Genomic DNA, 19,712 nt, shown 5'->3' on the forward strand with positions numbered 1-19,712 from the left:
CATGCAGCCAGGCAGGCAGGCAGGCACCCTCCCTCTTAGTACAGTGTCCACCTGAGATAATCAGTTCAGTGATTAATTTACCAGGGAATGGAGCTTGTGTTTAATCCATGTCCTATCATTCAGCCCGCAGAGTGGACGTTTTGAACTTCGGCCTTTGTGCCCAGCTCCTGATCCTCCTCCTGTTGTGCAGGTTCTGGGGGATCATGCTGAATGTGCTGTTGCTGGGTTGGGGAGTGCTGCAGGGAATCCAGGCCATCCTCACCTCTGACCTCAGCAGCAGCCACCTGTCAGAGTTGCACCCCATTCTGGATGGGGCAGAGAAGTCCAGCTACCCCAGCCTTCTGCAGAAATTCAAGGAGGCACCCGTGGGGCCCGCAGGTGAGTGTTGAGCTGCCTTGCCTCCCCAATGAGAGCAATGAGCAGTGAGCTAATTGGCACATGGCAGTGGCCACAAGCAGTGCTGCTGCTTCGTTCCAGTTCACAGGCAGGACGTCAGACTAGATGATCCTGACGGTCCTGTCTGGCTGTAAAGTCTATGAGCCTAGGAAAAGCGGAACCATTTAAAGAAACGCAGCCCCTCGTCCTGGGAGAGCCCAGCTTCCCTCGAGGGGTGTGATGTTCAGAACCACACCCAGGGTCTGGTGTGTCAGGAGAAATGGCTCACCCTTCTGCTCCTGCCCCAGCTCACTCACACAAGGCAGGAACACAGTCGGTCCCTGGTTGGCACAGCATCCCTCACAAGCTTAGTCATTTCCATGGCAACACTGCATCCCCTAATTAGCATAGCCACGCCCAGACTTGTAACTTGATACCTGGCTGACTCTGCAAATTACTGCATGTTATCCTATGAGGTAAATAGAGATTCTCCTGCCCTGCAGGATCCCCCCTATCCCCTGAGCATGGGGATCTGCGTGGGAAGCATCGGGTGGTGATGGAGATCCCCTCTTGCCCTGCAGGATCTCCCCTATCCTCCATGCATGGGGATCTGCAGGAAGTACCAGGCGGTGACGGAGATCCCCTCCTCCTGCAGGATCTTCTCGATCCCCTGCACACGGGGATCTGCAGGAAGCACTGGGTGGTGATGGAGATCCCCTCCTGCCCTGCAGGATCTCCTTACTGCGTCTGTGACTGACAATAACTAAGAGTGTAACAATATTGGACTTTTTCTCCCTTGTTTGGCTCTGTCACTCCTGAGCCTGGGTTCTGAGTTGTTGGACAGGAGAAGTGCAACCAGCTCCCAGCTAACACAGGAAGGGCATGATCGAGATCTTGGGGGCTTCTTTCCTATGGGACTCAGCCTGGGGCATTGAGATCTGCAGGCCGCACCCAGTGAAGGTGGTGGGCAGATGGGAGCCGTTCTGTGTGTGTTTAGACTTGTCCCAGATTGGTGAGTCCGTTGCACCTCTGAGGCTCATCATTGTTTAGTGACATTTGTGACCATTTAATCTCTCCCTTTCCCCCTTCACTCTGGACTGTAGAGAAGTGTGTGTGTGTGTGTGGGGGGGGGGGGTGTCGGGTCGGAGTGGAGCTCTGGCTCAGCCAGTCCCCAGGAGCCAATCAGCAGCGTCCTTCACCCTGTCTGTATTCCACAGGGACTTTACCAAGACCTGGGTTTGACAGGATGGCTATGGAGCTCCGTGTAGCTGATGAGGACCTCATGCAGGAAGCCAGTGTACTGGAGCCAGAGGTAACTTCCTATGACCCCTGGGGGGTTACTAACATCGTCTCACTGACTAGATGTATTCTGAGACATGTCACAGATTCCTAGATTCTTAGGCCAGGAGGGACCACTGTGATCACCTAGTCTGACTTCCTGCAGAGCACAGGCCAGTGGTCTACCACTGAGCAATTCACTCCCTGCCACGCTCTTTTGCTCAAGAAGCTGAGATTTCATTGCTACTTTTCATGGTTGTGAAGAAAATCTTACACATGATTCTAGTGTAACAGATGCAGGATTGTCTGCCTGAGTCTGTAGAGAGCCTGAGACAAGCGCTGTGTGAGGTGAGAATTACACCATTCAGCTCAATGACATGTTCATTCCCAAACCTAAAGATGACAGTTTAAATGTCAGTATTGGTCACTGTCTCACCGCTGATCATTTTAGTAGAAACATCCAGCAAATGACTCCCCACAGTCTCTGTGTGCCCCAAGCCCTAACTATCCCTATCATCTCCGATGCTAAAACCTTCAGCTCTCCCATGCCTGGCAACTGCTGAGGTGTGTTATGGGTTGTCAATACAGAAATCCACTGAAAACTAAAATGTGAGGTGAGTATAAAATAAATTGAAATCAATAACAAGATAACCAGTCTGGAGGCTGCTGCATGGATTGGGTCACTATCTGTTTACATGGTTAATTCATTATGTAACCCTTCTGCCCGTCAGAGTTGGCAGCAACAAGGGCCGGGTTCCATATCTAGGGGATCCATTCCAATAACACAATGCAAAACCGGCTCGAGCCCCCACCCAGTGACCTGGGACAAATATATACCACCCCCGCGGGCGCCTCTAAGAGGCAATACTTCCCCTCTCGCAAGCACAGAGTCTGAATGTAGCAAAAGCCTTTTAATAACAGAGAAACAATGTGGCATTATGTTGGGGAAACACCACCAACAGGATTCGTAACACAACCCATGAGCAAAAAACCCACCCCAAGCAAATTGGGGTATGCCCTTTTTCTTTGGTTCTTGAGTCCAGCAACTCCAAATCACCCAAAGTCCAACCACTCAAAAGTCTCTGTCCCTGGTCAGGGCAGCCCCAGAGTTCAAAAGTTTATCTGCAGAGCTTTACCTCCCAACCTGGGTGGAGATGGGGGTGGGGGTACAAGGCACCTTGCATGATCTGAAGCTGACCACCCCACAGCTCCTGCTCCACTCCACTCCACTCCACCAGCTGCCCTACAAACTGCTTCGCTCCATAGCCCACAAGCAGCTCCCGCCATCCCATGAACTGCTCCACTCCGCGTCCCACCAGCAGCTCCCGCCATCCTATGAACTGCTCCACCAGCCTGTCCACAAGGCACTCCAGCCCTCCCGCAAACTGCTCCACAATATATCTTCAGGCTCCCCCACTACTTAACACAATGCTCAGTGATTTCAGCTCTTAGTCAGTTCAGCTCTTTGGTGAATTCAGCTTGTAGTACGGGAGCCTCAGTGCTGGTGCACCATTAGCCTAAAGTGAGCTCTGCAGCCTGTAACTAGACTCCTAATAGAATCAAAATTAGCTCTGATATTCCACAATGGAGAGAGGAGGAAGTGCAATTAGCACATAAGGCCCTCACCAAGGGGCTCATGCCACCAAGTATTAACACTTGTCCCCAACCTCTCTCAATTCAAGAGTTTTGGAACCCATGACCCTTGCCTAGCAAGTGCTACTTAGTTGATGGTGAGTCCCTCCATCATAACAAAAGGCCAAGTACAGTTCCAAGCACAGTTCCCATAATCAGGGTAATAACAATTTATTTTTCCTGCCCCAATAACAGAGACACTGGGGATCCCACAGCAGCCAAAGTGACCATTTGGGCAGCTATGGCCTCATTCTAGATGGGGTGGGTGTGCCTATGCAAATGAGATCAGCCCCTGAAGTTCTTTTCCACAACTTGCCACACCTCACCACCAGATGTCAGGGTGGAGCTCATCCTGACATTGCTTACATCTACAAACCTCACTTTTATCTGAAGCTACCACCCAATGTCACCAGGGTCTGAGGACTTTGCTGCAGAGAATACGGGGCCTGGACTTCCAGGCCAGACTCACCAGGTTTGTGTACCCTTCCCTGGAGATATGGGGACATACCGTGACATTGTGGTTCAGACCCTCTGTAAACGGATATCATCTTCAGGGCACTCTCTTTCCCCCGCGGAGCCAGTTCTGGCATATGCCTGTGCACCTGCTCCATGTCCCTTGCTGGAGACCTGATGAAACCAATGTGCAGCACCCCTAAATCAATCCAACTTCAGTGCAAGCACAGCAATTGTTTAAACCTCCGCCCTCACACAGCATGCTGACGGGGGTCCCAAGGACACACTGAGCGGTTCGCCATTCATGTGCATGGTTGTCCTGTATGAAACCCCTTTTCTTTTGCTCCTCCTGCAGGTGTTGTCTGCTGCACTGGAGGCTCAGGGCCGGGAGGAGCGCGCTCCCCGCAGATGTGTCCGCTTGCTGGAATCCTGCCTTGGGCACCAGCTCCCCTGCTGTGATCCTTGTGCCACCTGCTACTGCCGCTTCTTCAATGCCTTTTGCTATTGCAGGAAAATCAGCGCCACGCTCCTGTGTGGCAAGAACTAGCGTTGGCGTGCTCCCCGGCCCCCCTTTTCTCGCTCCCTGGATTAATAACCGGGTTCCCTTACGCCCGTGTACCCTTTGCAGTTCCAATAAACGACCTGCTAGTAAATAGGGTCACCAAGTGCACTTGTTCTGCCCCTGGCTTTTTCTTTGCCTCTCACAGAGATATTCTCCTTTAGCAGGAAACAGCAAATATCTTCATGCCCATTAGCAAGAAGCATGTTACAGAGACCTCCTTGTGTCTGATTAAAAAGATCTTCTGTACTTTCCACAGTATGCATCCGATGAAGTGAGCTGTAGCTCACGAAAGCATATGCTCAAATAAATTGGTTAGTCTCTAAGGTGCCACAAGTACTTCTGTTCTTTTTGCGAATACAGACTAACACGGCTGCTGCTCTGAAATCTCTCAGAGAGATGACTGCTGGGGAAGGCAGGGGCTATCACTCTTGTGCGAGTGCTGAGAGCCAGGTCATCTGTGTCCTGTTTCCACCAGATTGCCTGTGGCATGGGAGTCTGTGGAATTTCACAAAGTGCTCTCTCCACATTGGAGGTGGTACGGCTGGAAAGCAGAAGTGGTTCCTGTTTCGGGGGAGCAGCAATCCTCCATGGCACACAGATGGTCTCATACAATAATGTCTGATAACAGATGACCTCAAGAAAATCCTCACAAGTCCACCACGGTGATGTAGAGCAGACCTGTCGGGCTCATAGACTGTGGCCTTTAAGACTAGAAGGGACCACCATGATAATCTGACCTCCTGCACATTGCAGGCCACAGAACCTCACCCACCCACTCCTGAAATAGACCCCTAACCATAGGCGCCAACTTCCCCTCTTTCCCCTGGGTCCTCAACCTCCCCCGTCCCACCCCCACTCCACCCCTTCCATGAGGCCCCGCCTCTTCCCACCCCTTCCCCACCCCCATTCCAACCCCTTTCCCAAAGTCCCTGCCCCAACTTCACCCCCTCCCTGGCAATATTTCGACTCCTTCCCCAAATCCCCACCCCGGCCCCGCCTCTTCCCTGAGCGTGCCATGTTCCTGCTCCTCCCCCCCTGCTTCCCCGAGTGTGTTAACGCCGCCAAACGGATGTTTGGCGGCAGCCGGAGGGAAGCACTGGGAGGTAGGCAGGGGAGCGGGGATGTGGTGCGCTCAGGGGAAGGGGAGGGGGAGGAGGTGGGGGGGGTGAGGGGAGCTTGGCTGCTGGTGGGTGCAGAGCACCCACTAATTTTTCCCCATGGGTGCTCCAGCCCTGGAGCACCCTAGTAGTCGGCGCCTATGCCCCTAAACACTGGTTGAGTTATTGAAGTCCTCACATCATGGTTTAAAGACTTCAAGTTACAGAGAATCCACCATTTACACTAGTTTAAACCTGCAAATGACCTGTGCCCCACATTGCAGAGGAAGACAAAATCCCCCTAGGGTCCCTGCTAATCTGACCTGGGGAAAAATTCCTTCTCAACCCCAAAGATGGCGACCAGTTAGACCCTGAGCCTGTGGGCAAGACCCAACAGCCAGACACCTGGGAAAGAATTCTCTCTAGTAACTCAGATCCCACCCCATCTAGTGTCCCATCACCAGCCATCAGAGATATTTGCTACTAGCAGTCGGAGATCGGTTACATGCCATTGTAGGCAGTCTCGTCATACCATCCCCTCCATAAACTTATCAAGCTCAGTCTTGAAACAAGTTACTTTTTTTGTCTCCACTGCTCCCATTGGGAGGTTGTTTCAGAACTTCACTCCTCTGATGGTTAGAAACCTTAGCTTAATTTAAAGCCTAAACTTGTTGATGGCCAGTTTATATCCATTTGTTCTTGTGTCAACATTGGTGCTTAACTTAAATAACTCCTCTCTCTCCCTGGTATTTATCCCTCTGATGTTTTTATATAGAGCAATCATATCTGCCCTCAGCCTTCGTTTGGTTAGGCTAAACAAACCAAACTCTTTGAGTCTCCTCTCATAAGTTAGGTTTTCCATTCCTCGTATCATCCTAGTAGCCCTTCTCTGAACCTGTTCCAGTTTGAATTTATCTTCCTTAAACATGGGAGATCAGAATTGCACACACTATTCCAGATGAGTCTCCCCAGTGCCTTGTATAATGGTACTAACACTTCCCTGTCTCTAGTGGAAATACCTCGTCTGATGCATCCTAGGACTGCATCCTTTTTCATGGCCACCTTGGTGACTCATAGTCATCCTGTGATCAGCCAATACACCCAGGTCTTTCTTCTCCTCTGTCACTTCCAACTGATAAGTCTCAAGCTTATAGCAAAAATCTTTGCTTTATCAAATGCGTTACTGAAATCCAGGTAGATTAAACCTACTGCATTTCCTTTGTCTAGAAAAATCAGCTATCTTCTCAGAGAAGGAGATCAGGTGGGTCTAGCACGATCTACCTTTGGTAAAACCATGTTAAATTTTATCCCAGTTATCATTCCCCTGGATGCCCTTTCCTACGTTCTCTTTCCAGATTTGTTCCAAGACTTTGCACACACTTGGAGTCAACCTAACAGGCCTGTATTTTCCCTGATCGCTTTCCCCCCCTTTCTTAAAACCAGGAATAATATTAGCTCCTTGAGACTTAACCCAGGAGCCATATAACGAATCTACCAACCGGGCTCATTATACAAAGTGAGGATACTGATGTAAGCACCTTTAGATTGGTGTGACCGTGTGCACAGTAGGGGATGGTGCCAATTTAACTACATCGGTTTCTAAATTGTTAAAGTGGTACAAACGCTGTGAGAGATCCCCTCTCCCACAACTGCTGTTGCACCCAAGGCTAATTCTGCCAGGAAGAAAGAACTGGTTAGCATGTGTATAATATAAGCCAATGCTGCGGAGGACAAATAGTAATGTGCCTAATGTATTCTTGCAAGGACTAATCTAAACCGACAAGTGAAAATGAACTTAGTGTTTCTCTCACCCTATTTGTGTATGTCACAAAAAAGTCACAATTGACTTAAGAGAGGCCCAGACCGGGCACAGAAGGTGCTGAGCATACTCGTAGGGGCACAGACAGGGCTACAGCATGGCAGGGAAGTCAATTTATTAATTATTATTATTATTATTATAGCTCGTTGGAGACACTTCGGAAGAACCACTTTCCACTGGAGAATGCAGCTCTGTTGAAACTGAAACCCTTTGTGAAATTGTGTCAATTTCATCAAAATTTTGGAGAACAAGCGGGAGGGGGGAAAATTCTAAAAATGCTGAAACATCCTTTTTGGACATTTTTTAACCAACTGTTTTCAATTTTTGTTTGAAATAATGAAGCCACATTTTGAAATCTTGAAATAGTTTGTGAAATGGAATTTCCACCTTCTGCACAGCTCTGTTAATTCTCAGTGTCCCAGGAGGACTTTGAGGCGCCGTCCAGGATGGGAGGGCTTTTGCAGGAGCTGCTGTACATGCTAATACACGGTCCCCGCCTCGAAGCGCTTACACGCGTGACGGACGGCGGAGCAGCTGATGCAACACGCGCACAGTGATCAGGGCACTGGGGGGAATGAGATGTTACTTCCACAGGGCAGGCAGGATTTTCTTGTGCTTCTTTAATACACACAAAGAGACACATAGAGGGGCATCCACATGCAGGCCTGAGCCTGCACAGCACAGCACACACCTCTGTTTACACCAGGGCGAGCGACACCCACCGCCCTCAACAACACCACCCCCGCCTCCTCCCCTGCCTCCACCCCGCCCCCTGCCATCAACCCCGCCCCTGCAACAGCCCCGCCCCCTCCCCTGCCTCCACCCCGCCCCCTGCCATCAACCCCGCCCCTGCAACAGCCCCGCCCCCTCCCCTGCCTCCACCCCGCCCCCATCAACCCCTCCCCTGCAACAGACCCGCCCCATCAACCCCTCCCCCTGCCGACAGCCCCGCCCCCGCCATCAACCCCTCCCCTGCAACAGCCCCGCCCCCTCCCCTGCCTCCACCCCCGCCCCCATCAACCCCTCCCCTGCAACAGCCCCGCCCCCATCAACCCCGCCCCCTGCCGACAGCCCCGCCCCCTGGCCCCCCCTCCCTGCGGGCTCCTCGGCCAATGATTCTCGCACCTTCGGTGCTAGGCTGGTTGGGGGCGGCCCCGCGCGGCGCATGCCGGGATCTCTCCCCCTCCCCACCTCGCCCTTCTCCGTCACGTGAGCGCCGCGCGTGTCACGTGATTCGCAGCGGCCGGTCCCCCAGTCCCCGGGAGCGAGCCGGGTCCGCGGCCGCCGCCATGTCGAGCTTCCCCGAGCTCTACTTCAACGTGGACAGCGGCTACCTGGAGGGGCTGGTGCGGGGCTTCAAGGCTGGCGTGCTGAGCCAGGGCGACTACGTGAACCTGGTGCAGTGCGAGAGCCTGGAGGGTGAGTCCCGACCCCGGCCTCTCCCCGCTGGGCCCGGCCTCTCCCCGGCCCCGGCCCGGCCCCCAAGTCGCTGCGGCCGGCGGGTCTGTGCGGGGGCGCCCCGGGCAGCGGCTCTCTGCCGGGGGCCGATCCGGGCCACCAGCCGCGGCTGTTCCGTAATCCAGCCGCGCTCCCCCCCAAGCTCCGGCGGAGACACGGGCCCGGCGAGGGGCGGGGGCTGCTCTGCGGCACGGCCTGTGCCCGGGGAGGGCAGGCCCCCGCCCGAAAGGACACCGGCTCCAGAGAGGTGGGGGGCAGGAGTGGCCTTCACCCTCCAGCGGGGGCTGGGGCAGGCAAGGCGGGTAAGGCCCTTGCTCTTCACCCGTCGCCTAACCCAAGAGCAAGGGGCCTTCGCAGAAACTGAAAGGAGCAGATTTTATAGCTCACCAAAGGCCACGCTTGCTTGTGCAGTTAACCACTGGAACTCGCTATTAGATATTGGAGACCAAACGCTTAACTGGAGCTTAAGAGCATAGGATATTTACAGTGCCGGGTTTACAATGGAGCCGGGCCCATGCTCAGAAGGGGCCCCAGCCTGCTCTGCTTGTACCCCGCCAACCCGCCCACCAGTTGCTTCTCTCGGCCTGCCCACTGAGGGCTCCTCTTCACCCCCTGGCCCCACTTGCCGGCTTCTCTCTGCCCCCTGGCTGGACCCCAGGGCACCTCCGGCTCTGGGCAGTCTCTGCTTCCCACCACCTGTGGGGGCCCCCACCTGTCTCCCCGGAGCTGAGCCGCCTGGGACAGGTGCAGAAGCCTGGCCAATTGTGTGGGGGGCTTGACTGGGCCCTTTCAGGCAAGTGGGTCTTGAGGGAGCCTGGCCATCGCAGGCCCTGGCCTGGCTGATCGTAGCGCTCCTGAGGGGCCGGAGCAATTTCCTGCCCCGGGATCAGCCCTGGCTGTACCGGCAGCTCAGCTTGGCAGACAGTTGCCTCCCAGCAGGGCTGGTGAGTGAGGCGGGGAGGCAGGGCTTGGGGAGTGGGTCTCTGGAGGGCCTGTGGGGGTGCTGCTGGGCTGTGAGGGGTGGGGAAGGTGTGTTGGGGGGGCAGTAGGGAGTGGGGGTTCTGTGTGGCGTGCTGGGCAGTTGTGGTGGGGGCTGTGGGCAGGGGTGCGCTGGGCAGGGGTGGTGTTGTCCAGGGCACTGTGCGTTTGTGGCAGGGGTCTGGGGGGGTGCTGGGCATCGTGGGTCCGGGAGGGGTCTGGCCACAGGGAATTGGAGGGCTGTTCCAGTGTTGGGTGGGGCGCTCTGTGGCGTGGCATGGGCCCACTCCCAAGGGGAAGGGGCATCTGGCAGCACTGGGCTGGGCGGGCCACTGTGCATCTGGCAACTGCCGGTTTGTAAATAATGTCCTCACACTGGGCTGGGCGGAGCAGGGCTACCCCTGCCATGCCCCTGGCCAGCCGCTTGCTCCAGGGACTGACCCCCCTGCACCATGCTCCACTGCCCCCATGGGAGCCCACAAATATGGTGGGTGCTGGGCCCACAAAAGGTTAATCCAACTTGTCTGCATGGGGAGGTTATTCTGGAATCAGGTACTGTGAATTCAAAGTACTATCGCTATTCCAGAACTAGGGTATAGTAGTTTATTGCAGTCAGTTTCTTAAGTAGACAAGCCCTAACTGGTAGAAATGAAGAAGAACCTTTCTGTGGGAGTAGGTTATCCCACCGCTGCCTTTGGCTGGATGTTTGTACCTTCCTCTCAAGCAGTTAGTTTGGTCGCTGTTGGAGGCAGAATAATGGAGTAGATGAACCACTGGTTGGATCCAGTCTGGAAATTCCTATGTTCATGTGAAGCCCGAAAAGCATTCACTGAGTTGCTAGTGTGTACTGTTCTTTCTCAAATTGACCTGTTTCTTACTGTCTCGGGTGCTCGTTAGGCCTGGTCTCTCAGATATATTTCTTCAGGTATGTTGGCAACAAGAAGAAAGCCAAGGAAAGTGTGGGCCCCTTAATGAATGAGGGAGGCAACCTAGTGACAGAGGATGTGGAAAAAGCTAATGTACTCAATGCTTTTTTTGCCTCTGTCTTCACGAACAAGGTCAGCTCCCAGACTGCTGCGCTGGGCATCACAACATGGGGAATAGATGGCCAGCCCTCTGTGGAGAAAGAGGTGGTTAGGGACTATTTAGAAAAGCTGGACATGCGCAAGTCCGTGGGGCCGGACGAGTTGCATCCGAGAGTGCTAAAGGAACTGGCGGCTGTGATTGCAGAGCCATTGGCTGTTATCTTTGAAAACTCGTGGCGAATGGGGGAAGTCCCGGATGACTGGAAAAAGGCTAATGTAGTGCCAATCTTTAAAAAAGGGAAGAAGGAGGATCCTGGGAACTACAGGCCAGTGAGCCTCACTTCAGTCCCCAGAAAAATCATGGAGCAGGTCCTCAAAGAATCAATCCTGAAGCACTTACATGAGAGGAAAGTGATCAGGAACAGTCAGCATGGATTCACCAAGGGAAGGTCATGCCTGACTAATCTAATTGCCTTCTATGATGAGATTACTGGTTCTGTGGATGAAGGGAAAGCAGTGGATGTATTGTATCTTGACTTTAGCAAAGCTTTTGACACGGTCTCCCACAGTATTCTTGTCAACAAGTTAAGGAAGTATGGGCTGGATGAATGCACTGTAAGGTGGGTAGAAAGTTGGCTAGATTATCGGGCTCAACGGGTAGTGATCAATGGCTCCATGTCTAGTTGTCAGCCGGTGTCAAGTGGAGTGCCCCAGGGGTTGGTCCTGGGGCCGGTTTTGTTCAATATCTTCATAAATGATCTGGAGGATGGTGTGGATTGCACTCTCAGCAAATTTGCGGATGACGCTAAAGTGGGAGGAGTGGTAGATACGCTGGAGGGCAGGGATAGGATACAGAGGGACCTAGACAAATTGGAGGATTGGGCCAAAAGAAATCTGATGAGGTTCAATAAGGAAAAGTGCAGGGTCCTGCACTTAGGACGGAAGAACCCAATGCACCGCTACAGACTAGGGACTGAATGGCTAGGCAGCAGTTCTGCGGAAAAGGACCTAGGGGTGACAGTGGACGAGAAGCTGGATATGAGTCAGCAGTGTGCCCTTGTTGCCAAGAAGGCCAATGGCATTTTGGGATGTATAGATAGGGGCATAGCGAGCAGATCGAGGGACGTGATCGTTCCCCTCTATTCGACATTGGTGAGGCCTCATCTGGAGTACTGTGTCCAGTTTTGGGTCCCGCACTACAAGAAGGATGTGGATAAATTGGAGAGAGTCCAGCGAAGGGCAACAAAAATGATTAGGGGTCTGGAACACATGAGTTATGAGGAGAGGCTGAGGGAACTGGGATTGTTTAGTCTGCAGAAGAGAAGAATGAGGGGGGATTTGATAGCTGCTTTCAACTACCTGAGAGGTAGTTCCAGAGAGGATGGTTCTAGACTATTCTCAGTGGTAGAAGAGGACAGGACAAGGAGTAATGGTCTCAAGTTGCAGTGGGGGAGGTTTAGGTTGGATATTAGGAAAAACTTTTTCACTAGGAGGGTGGTGAAGCACTGGAATGCGTTGCCTAGGGAGGTGGTGGAATCTCCTTCCTTCAAAGTTTTTAAGGTCAAGTTTGACAAAGCCCTAGCTGGGATGATTTAATTGGGGATGGGTCCTGCTTTTGAGCAGGGGGTTGGACTAGATGACCTCCTGAGGTCCCTTCCAACCCTGATATTCTATGATTCTATGATATGTCTTCCAACATTTCACACGCTTCCATCCTGTTTCACACCTAGTCAGTTGGCGTTCTTCTGTGTGTGTGCCTGATTTGAATAAGGTTAATATTAGAACTATTTAATGTAACCTTAGTTGTGATTTGCTTAGGTTTTAATATGTTTTTAATTATGCGTAATGATATATCTTGTTCTGAACTGCATTTAGCAACCTGAACTACCAGTAATGAGGGCTCTTGTATGTGAATTTACTAGCTTTAAAAAGGGAATCCTGAAAGTTAAAATCAGGCAAGTGTATGTTAAAAATGCTCTGAGCATGTGAAGTTTTATACAGTACTAGGTATTGAGCATTTAACACAGAAAGCTGTTTACTGTATACAAGCTTTCTGTGGCAGAGGAGTTTGTCCTGAAGAGTTTTTAATACCTTTTCCTGCAGAGAGGTCTGTGGAGGTTTTTCAGGTGACTCGGTGATAGGGTTCTCGGAAGTAAAGGGGAGTTACATACTAAAAGGTACTGGAATCTGGAATCACCTGAGGCACGGTGTACATTTTAATTTTTAATCCCCCTGCAGTGGGGCAGTTGCCCCACACCAGGAAGAGGAAGGGTTAAAGAAAGCCAGAGGGAGCCTGTGCAGAACCCTCCCATTAGAGGAGGGCTCACTAAGCGAGCCCATCCGGAGGTGGCTTGTTGCAGCGGACAGGCAGGGTCAGCAGGAGCCATATATAAAGGGCTGCTCAACAGAGCAGAAGGCAGTCTCTCCCTGGCCGCCTAGGCTAGAGCCGTGTATGGCAGTGTAGCAGAGCAGAAGGAGCTTCTGGCTGACCGCTGCCAGACTGAGGCCTTGGAGGAAGGGCAGATAAGGTGCTAGGGCTGCCCCCACTTGCCCTGAGGGAAGTGGCCTACACAGACTACAGTTTAGTCCCTTGCCCCAGGGACAGACTGGTGACTGCAGCAGGCCACTGAGGCAAGTGGCTGGATTATAGACTGCTGGGTCCCCTGAAAGCAGGGGAGACAGCGGAGTGGGGCATAGTCGGAGGGCTGTACCCAGAAGAGGACGCCGTGGTCCAAGAGTGGTGGAGACAGCTAAGCGGGAGTAGACACCAAGTAGGCAAGCGAGACGCCACCGGAGGAGGGCGCCTTGTGGAAGGACTTGAGAGAATTCCAGAACGGCCAGCAGGAGGTGTTGCGGTAGGGAGTCTCGCTCCACTACTACACCCCCTTTCTACACAGTCCTTTTCCTTTGTGAAGCTGGAAAGCATCTGGTCCGCTTCACTCTGCTTGGGGTGAAGCTGGGGAGGATGACTCAGAAATGAAGAACGTGTGGGGAGAAAACCCCTTTTGCGGTAGCCAGGAGTGTTTGGGTGGGTGGGAGAAGGTGGAGAGAGAATGCATCTTCCCTGTATCAATCAGGTTGTTTGGGAAGTGAATTTTGCAGCACGCTCCTACTCAGACTCCGAGCAGCTGGAAGCTGATACAATACACAGATCCTCTGAACAGGTCTAGGAGCAGCACTCTGAAAGGAATCCCAGCAGCTCGGGAGGGTTGGCATCTTGCTTGGCTGATACCCTGTCTGTGGGGGTGGAGGGTTGGTATCTCTTGTATTGCTCTTGGCTAGCAGCCCTAGTTGAACTCTTATATCATGGAGTCTTTAAAATGAGATTCAGTATCTTTCTACAAGACCTGCCTTATTCCAGCTTCTGGGGAAAATTCTACAGCTTGCATATCCAGGAAATCAGTTTAGATGATCCTGGTTTAGACTGGGCCAAAAGAAATCTGATGAGGTTCAACAAGGACAAGTGCAGAGTCCTGCACTTAGGACGGAAGAATCCAATGCACCGCTTCAGGCTGGGGACCGAATGGCTAGGCAGCAGTTCTGCAGAGAAGGACCTAAGGGTGACAGTGGACGAGAAGCTGGATATGAGTCAACAGTGTGCCCTTGTTGCCAAGAAGGCCAATGGCATTTTGGGGTGTATAAGGAGGGGCATTGCCAGCAGATCGAGGGACGTGATCGTTCCCCTTTATTCGACATTGGTGAGGCCTCATCTGGAGTACTGTGTCCAGTTTTGGGTCCCGCACTACAAGAAGGATGTGGAGAAATTGGAAAGAGTCCAGCGAAGGGCAACAAAAATGATTAGGGGACTGGAACACATGAGTTATGAGGAGAGGCTGAGGGAACTGGGATTGTTTAGTCTACAGAAGAGAAGAATGAGGGGGGATTTGATAGCTGCTGTCAACTACCTGAAAGGTGGATCCAAAGAGGATGGATCTAGACTATTCTCAGTGATAGCAGATGACAGGACAAGGAGTAATGGTCTCAAGTTGCAGTGGGGGAGATTTAGGTTGGGTATTAGGAAAAGCTTTTTCACTCGGAGGGTGGTGAAACACTGGAATGCGTTACCTAGGGAGGTGGTGGAATCCCCTTCCTTTGAAGTTTTTAAGGTCAAGCTTGACAAAGCCCTGGCTGGGATGATTTAGTTGGGGATTGGTCCTGCTCTGGGCAGGGGGTTGGACTAGATGACCTCCAGAGGTCCCTTCCAACTCTGATATTCTATGATTCTAGTGGTTTCTTCAGGCCTTGGTGTCTGTGAAGTTGGGAAGGAAAAACAGAAGAGAAAAGCTAGGATGGTGCAATAAGTGGGACTTTTTGAGTATTTGTCAAATACTTCCCCAGTGTCTGTCCAGTAGTTCACATGATAAATGCTGCTTGTGGCATTCAACAGCTAGCTCTGGGAGATCATGTTTTCTGTTGGATTTATAATGCAGCAAATGTGGGGGAAGCTTGTCAGATGTATGCAGTGAATGTCAGTCTGGCCAGCCCATTAGCGAGATACATTATTGTACATTGCAGAGGACATGGCCTTGAGCAGGGCGCGGCACACAGATGTTAGTCTACTAGCCAGAGTAAAAAGTCCTCAGGCTAGTAAGGGTCAGACTTTTTTTCAAACCCTGTTCATAACAGCACGATGCATCTCTTTGGCATATTTTCTTTCTTCCTCTGAGGGGTGCTCTGGGGCACCCATCACTGTACTGCCTCCCTTTGCTGTGTGCTCTTTCCCCATGTTCTCTCACTATTCCTTTTGTCTTCTGTCCCACACCAGAACCATGAAGTTATGCGCTCCCTTCCTTAGAGTTACTCTTGTGTCTCCCTATGCAATCAGGATTGGCAAATGTTGCCAAACCCAAGAGCCAGAGGAATGACCTTACACTAGTTTTTGGCAAGCAAAAGATAGGGGCTCCACTGCTCAAGGGAAGGGCTTGGTTCAGAAGCCCATTTGAATTCCTTCCCTCCCTCCCCCATTAAAGCTTCTGGGAAAAGGGAGGGATGCTGGGATTGGCTGAACCCAACTCAGGATTCCGATCTTGTATATCCACTTTCATCTAGTTTGTGTCAGGTAAACCTGAGTCCTCCCTCCCCTAGGTCCTGGGTGCTGCAAGGGAGAAAGGAGTATTCATTCTCTCTTTGCCCCTTCCCACCTCAGAGACCTCTGATGCAGGATGGAGGGTGCGTGACTACTACTCTACTTCTCTGTTTGATTTGAGGAGGTTAATCTCCTTCCCCGGGTTTCTGTTTTTAGATATTCTCCATTCTCTGCCTCTGGTCATTGCTTTGCTGAGCAGCAGCATAGAGTGAAATTGACGAGTCTTGTTGGTTTCACTGCTTCCTACAGAACTTTGAAAAGCAACAGCTCACAGCTGCCAGGACTGTGGCCAGTTCTGTGCATCAGTTGCACTCGGAGCGCACTGAAAGATCTTCATGACTCTAAGCGCTAAAAAACTGACTTTTTTTCTCAAAAATGAAAGCTTTAATTCTATGGTAGCTGATAACATTTGCAATGAGAAACTTCCTGTTCACTGCATGTGAGCATGCTTTCCTTAATCTTCAACAAAGGAACAGATTGTCACATAGGGAGTTCTAGAGCTAGGGTGGGCGGGTGGGGAAAGCTAATGTACTAATATTTAAAAAGAGTAAATGGATGACCTGGATAACTATAAGCTGATTAACCTGAATCAGTCCAGGACAAAATCTTGGAAAGACTGATGGGATACGTATTCTATCAGCATTTATTTCTTTACTGATTGTAACATGGATTTATGAAAAATGTCATGTCAGATTAACCTGCTATGTTTTTTTTTAAAGTTTTCAAGTATGGTGGATAATAGTAATTGTTGATGTAATATACTGGGACTTCTATTACGCTTTTGACTTAGTCCCACATGACATCCAATTGAAAATGAGCACCCCCCAAAAATGTAGCATGCTGAATGGATTAAAAACTAGCTAACTGATAAGTCATTGTAAATAGGGAATCACCATCCAATGAGAGTGTTTCTAGAGGGGTCCCACAGGGATCTGTATCTGGCCCAATTCAATTCTATATCCAATTATCCTGTTTTCTTCCCAGGTGACAAAATTGGTGGAGTAGTAAATAATGAGAAGCCAGTTTAGTTTCATAGAGTTGAAGACCTCAAGAGGCCATCAGATTATCCATTTTGACCTGCACACCCCACACCATCAACCTCCCCCAGTGCCCCTGTGTTGAGCCCAATAACTTGGGTAGATGAAGGGATCTGAGTCTTGAGGAGGCTAAGTTCTTGTCATAGGCAGAGGACAGGAGAGACCAAGATACCACCAAAGCACGAGGCCTCTGCAGTGTCAGGGAAATGATAAGGTGAGAGATGCCCCCGTAGTTCATACTCCATGCTGCGGAAGAAGATGGGTGTGGGGGATGCAAGGGCCTCACAATCTGATTTGGAGGAAAATTTCTTCCCACCTCCAAATCTGGTGATTAGGTTGACTGAGCCAGACTCACCAGACAGACCTTTTCTCTTTCCACCTCCCAGCACTAGACCACCCTGTCCAGCATCCCATCTCCAGCTGTGGCCAGCCCTGATGCTTCAGAGGAAGGCAGGAAAAAACCCAGAACACATCTGACCAATTGTGCTTCAAGGGGGAAAATTCTTTCTTAACCCCCTGCAGGGAACTGGCTGTAGCCCTGAAACCTGATACTGGATTAGAGTCAGTGTCTTAAGGCTGAGCTGCTAGTGTTCAGGGCATTGCAGAACTTCTGTTCTCTCTGTGGCCTATGAAGGGAGAGGATGAACAGGGGGGATTAATACAGATTCAGACTCCGAGGTCAGAAGAGACTACCATGGTCATCCAGTTCAAGGCCCCATGCATGCATGCAGGCTTTAGATTTCTTCCAGAAACTGGATTAAAGCTTGTCTTTTAGAAAGAGATCTAATTTCAGACTCCAGCTGATGGAGAGTCCACCATCTCCCTGGTAAAGTGTGCCACGTTTAATTACTCTTGCTACTAGGAAATTGCATCTTATTTCAAAGCTGAAACATCCCCCACTCTCGGATCTCTTTTTTTCCCTGTGTATGCGCCTGTGCACAGTGATCAAATCACCTCTCAGCCTTCCCTTCAGTAAACTGACTAGACCGGGCCCTTCGTTTTCAGTTTGTATTTTGTTAAATTTTTCTTGGGAATTTCTCAGTGTTTATTACCACAACAACAAAAACAGGTGAAAATCAGTGCAAAAAACTATTACTTTTTCTGGGTAAATATCAGGGTGTTTTTTTTTTTTTGTGGATGGAAAGATCGGGGGGAAAAGTATTCAGTCGATGAATGCTTTGAATTCCATTCACCAGTGTGGTTTGCTGCTTTTCCAGGACCGCAGCCTCCCTCCATGCCTTGTGCAGTCTCTCAGTACTTATATGGGGAGAAGGTATCTGACAGTAGGGGCTCTTTTAATTCAATAAAATCATAAGATGGAGTGGTTGAAAGCTGAAGTTAGACAAAATATGGCACATATTTAACATTGAGGGATGTGGCGGATTCTCCCGTCAGTTGGAGTCCTCTAGAAAGACATCTAGTCTTGATTTAAAATACACTGTAGCTCAAAATGGAGTAATGGTCGTGATCACTGGGTGAAATTGTTTGGTTTGTCCCATGCATGAGCTCAGACTAAATTCCAAGGCCAGAAGGGACCACTGTGATCATTTAGTCTGACGACCTGTACAACACAGGCCAGAGAATTTCCCAAAATAATTCCTAGAGCAGATCTTTTAGAAAAACATCTATCTTGATTTTAAAATTGCCAGGGCGGAGAATCCACCACATCCCCTGGTAAATTGTTCCAATGCTTAATAACTCACTTTTTTTTAAAAGCCTTAATTTCTGAATTTGTCTACCTTCAACATCCAGCTAATGGATTGTTGTGCCTTTCTCTGCTAGATTGAAGATCCCATTATTAGATAATTGTTCCACAAGTAGATACTTATAAATTGCAATCAAACCACCCTTAAAGTTCTTTGTTAAGCTAAATAGATTCAAGGAACTCAAATACTACAAAGCAGGTTTTCTAATCCTATAATCATTCTCATGGCTCTTCTTTGAACCCTCTCTAATTTATTAACATATTTCTTGACTTGTGGGCACCAGAACTGGACACAGCATTTCAGCAGCATTTGCACCAGTGCTAAATGTAGAGGTAAAATATCCTTTCCACTCCTACTCAGCATTCCTCTCTTTATGCATCCCAGGATCATTCGCTCTTTTGGCCACAGCATCACACTGGGAGCTCATGTTCAGCTCTTTATCCACCACCACTCCCAAATCTTTTTCAGAGTCTCTGCTTCCCAGGATTGTCCCCCTCCTATAAGTTTAGCCCACAATCTTTGTTCCTAGATGTAAACATTCGCATTTAGCCATATTTAAACACATGTTGAGGTGATCATAATGGTCCCTTCTGGCTTTTACAGTTGTGCATTATTGTGGTTTCCATCATGTCCATTCTATCCTGGCCCTCAAACTGTGCACAGGCTTTGGAGGCCAGGGTGGCGGAACTGGAGGAGCTCAGGGAGGCAGAGAGGAATGTTGATGAGGCTTTCCGGGACACTAGATTTGTCCCACCTCCGGTCAGACAGCCCTGCTCTGTTAAGGAGGATGAAAGGCCCAGAGAAGGAGAGCAGCCAACGAGAGCAGAGGGAAACCTTCCCATAGTTGGGACCCTCCTTCCAGATGATGTTGGGGTATCCTCTCGCACTGAGGTTACCTCTCTGGGGGAGGGAATTCCAGTCATTAGGAAAAGGCAGGTGTTAGTAATGGGAGATTCGATCATTAGAAACATAGATAGCTGGGTTTGTGATGACCGGGAGAACCGTGTGGTGACTTGCCTGCCTGGTGCGAAGGTTGCAGATCTCTCAAGGCATCTAGGTAGACTTATGTGCAATGCTGGGGAGGAGCCGGTGGTTGTAGTACGTATAGGTATCAATGACGTAGGGAAGGGTAGGAGAGACGTCCTGGAGGCCAAATTTAGGCTGCTAGGAAAGACTGAAATCCAGGACCTCCATGGTGGCATTCTC

The 19,712-nt window shown here is 50.5% G+C and overlaps 2 protein-coding genes across 3 annotated transcripts in view; both read left to right on the top strand.

Moving 5' to 3' along the window:
• Positions 1-203: 203 nt before the first annotated feature.
• On the top strand, positions 204-4,285 carry AGRP (agouti related neuropeptide). The gene is made up of 3 exons (XM_077831381.1): positions 204-378; positions 1,593-1,687; positions 4,094-4,285. The coding sequence occupies exons 1-3, from the start codon at positions 204-206 to the stop codon at positions 4,283-4,285; spliced, it is 462 nt and encodes a 153-aa protein (XP_077687507.1).
• A 4,137-nt stretch (positions 4,286-8,422) lies between these two features.
• The window catches only part of ATP6V0D1 (ATPase H+ transporting V0 subunit d1), a 101,708-nt gene continuing 90,418 nt past the window's right edge, over positions 8,423-19,712 (top strand). For both annotated transcript variants that reach the window (XM_077830978.1, XM_077830979.1), the window contains exon 1: positions 8,423-8,635. In XM_077830978.1, coding sequence (XP_077687104.1) covers positions 8,506-8,635 — 130 coding nt within the window. In that variant the 5' untranslated portion in view covers positions 8,423-8,505. The remainder of the gene's footprint in view (positions 8,636-19,712) is intronic.

The sequence above is a fragment of the Eretmochelys imbricata genome, chromosome 12 (assembly GCF_965152235.1).
Source record: "Eretmochelys imbricata isolate rEreImb1 chromosome 12, rEreImb1.hap1, whole genome shotgun sequence".
NCBI classification, from domain to species: Eukaryota; Metazoa; Chordata; order Testudines; family Cheloniidae; genus Eretmochelys; species Eretmochelys imbricata.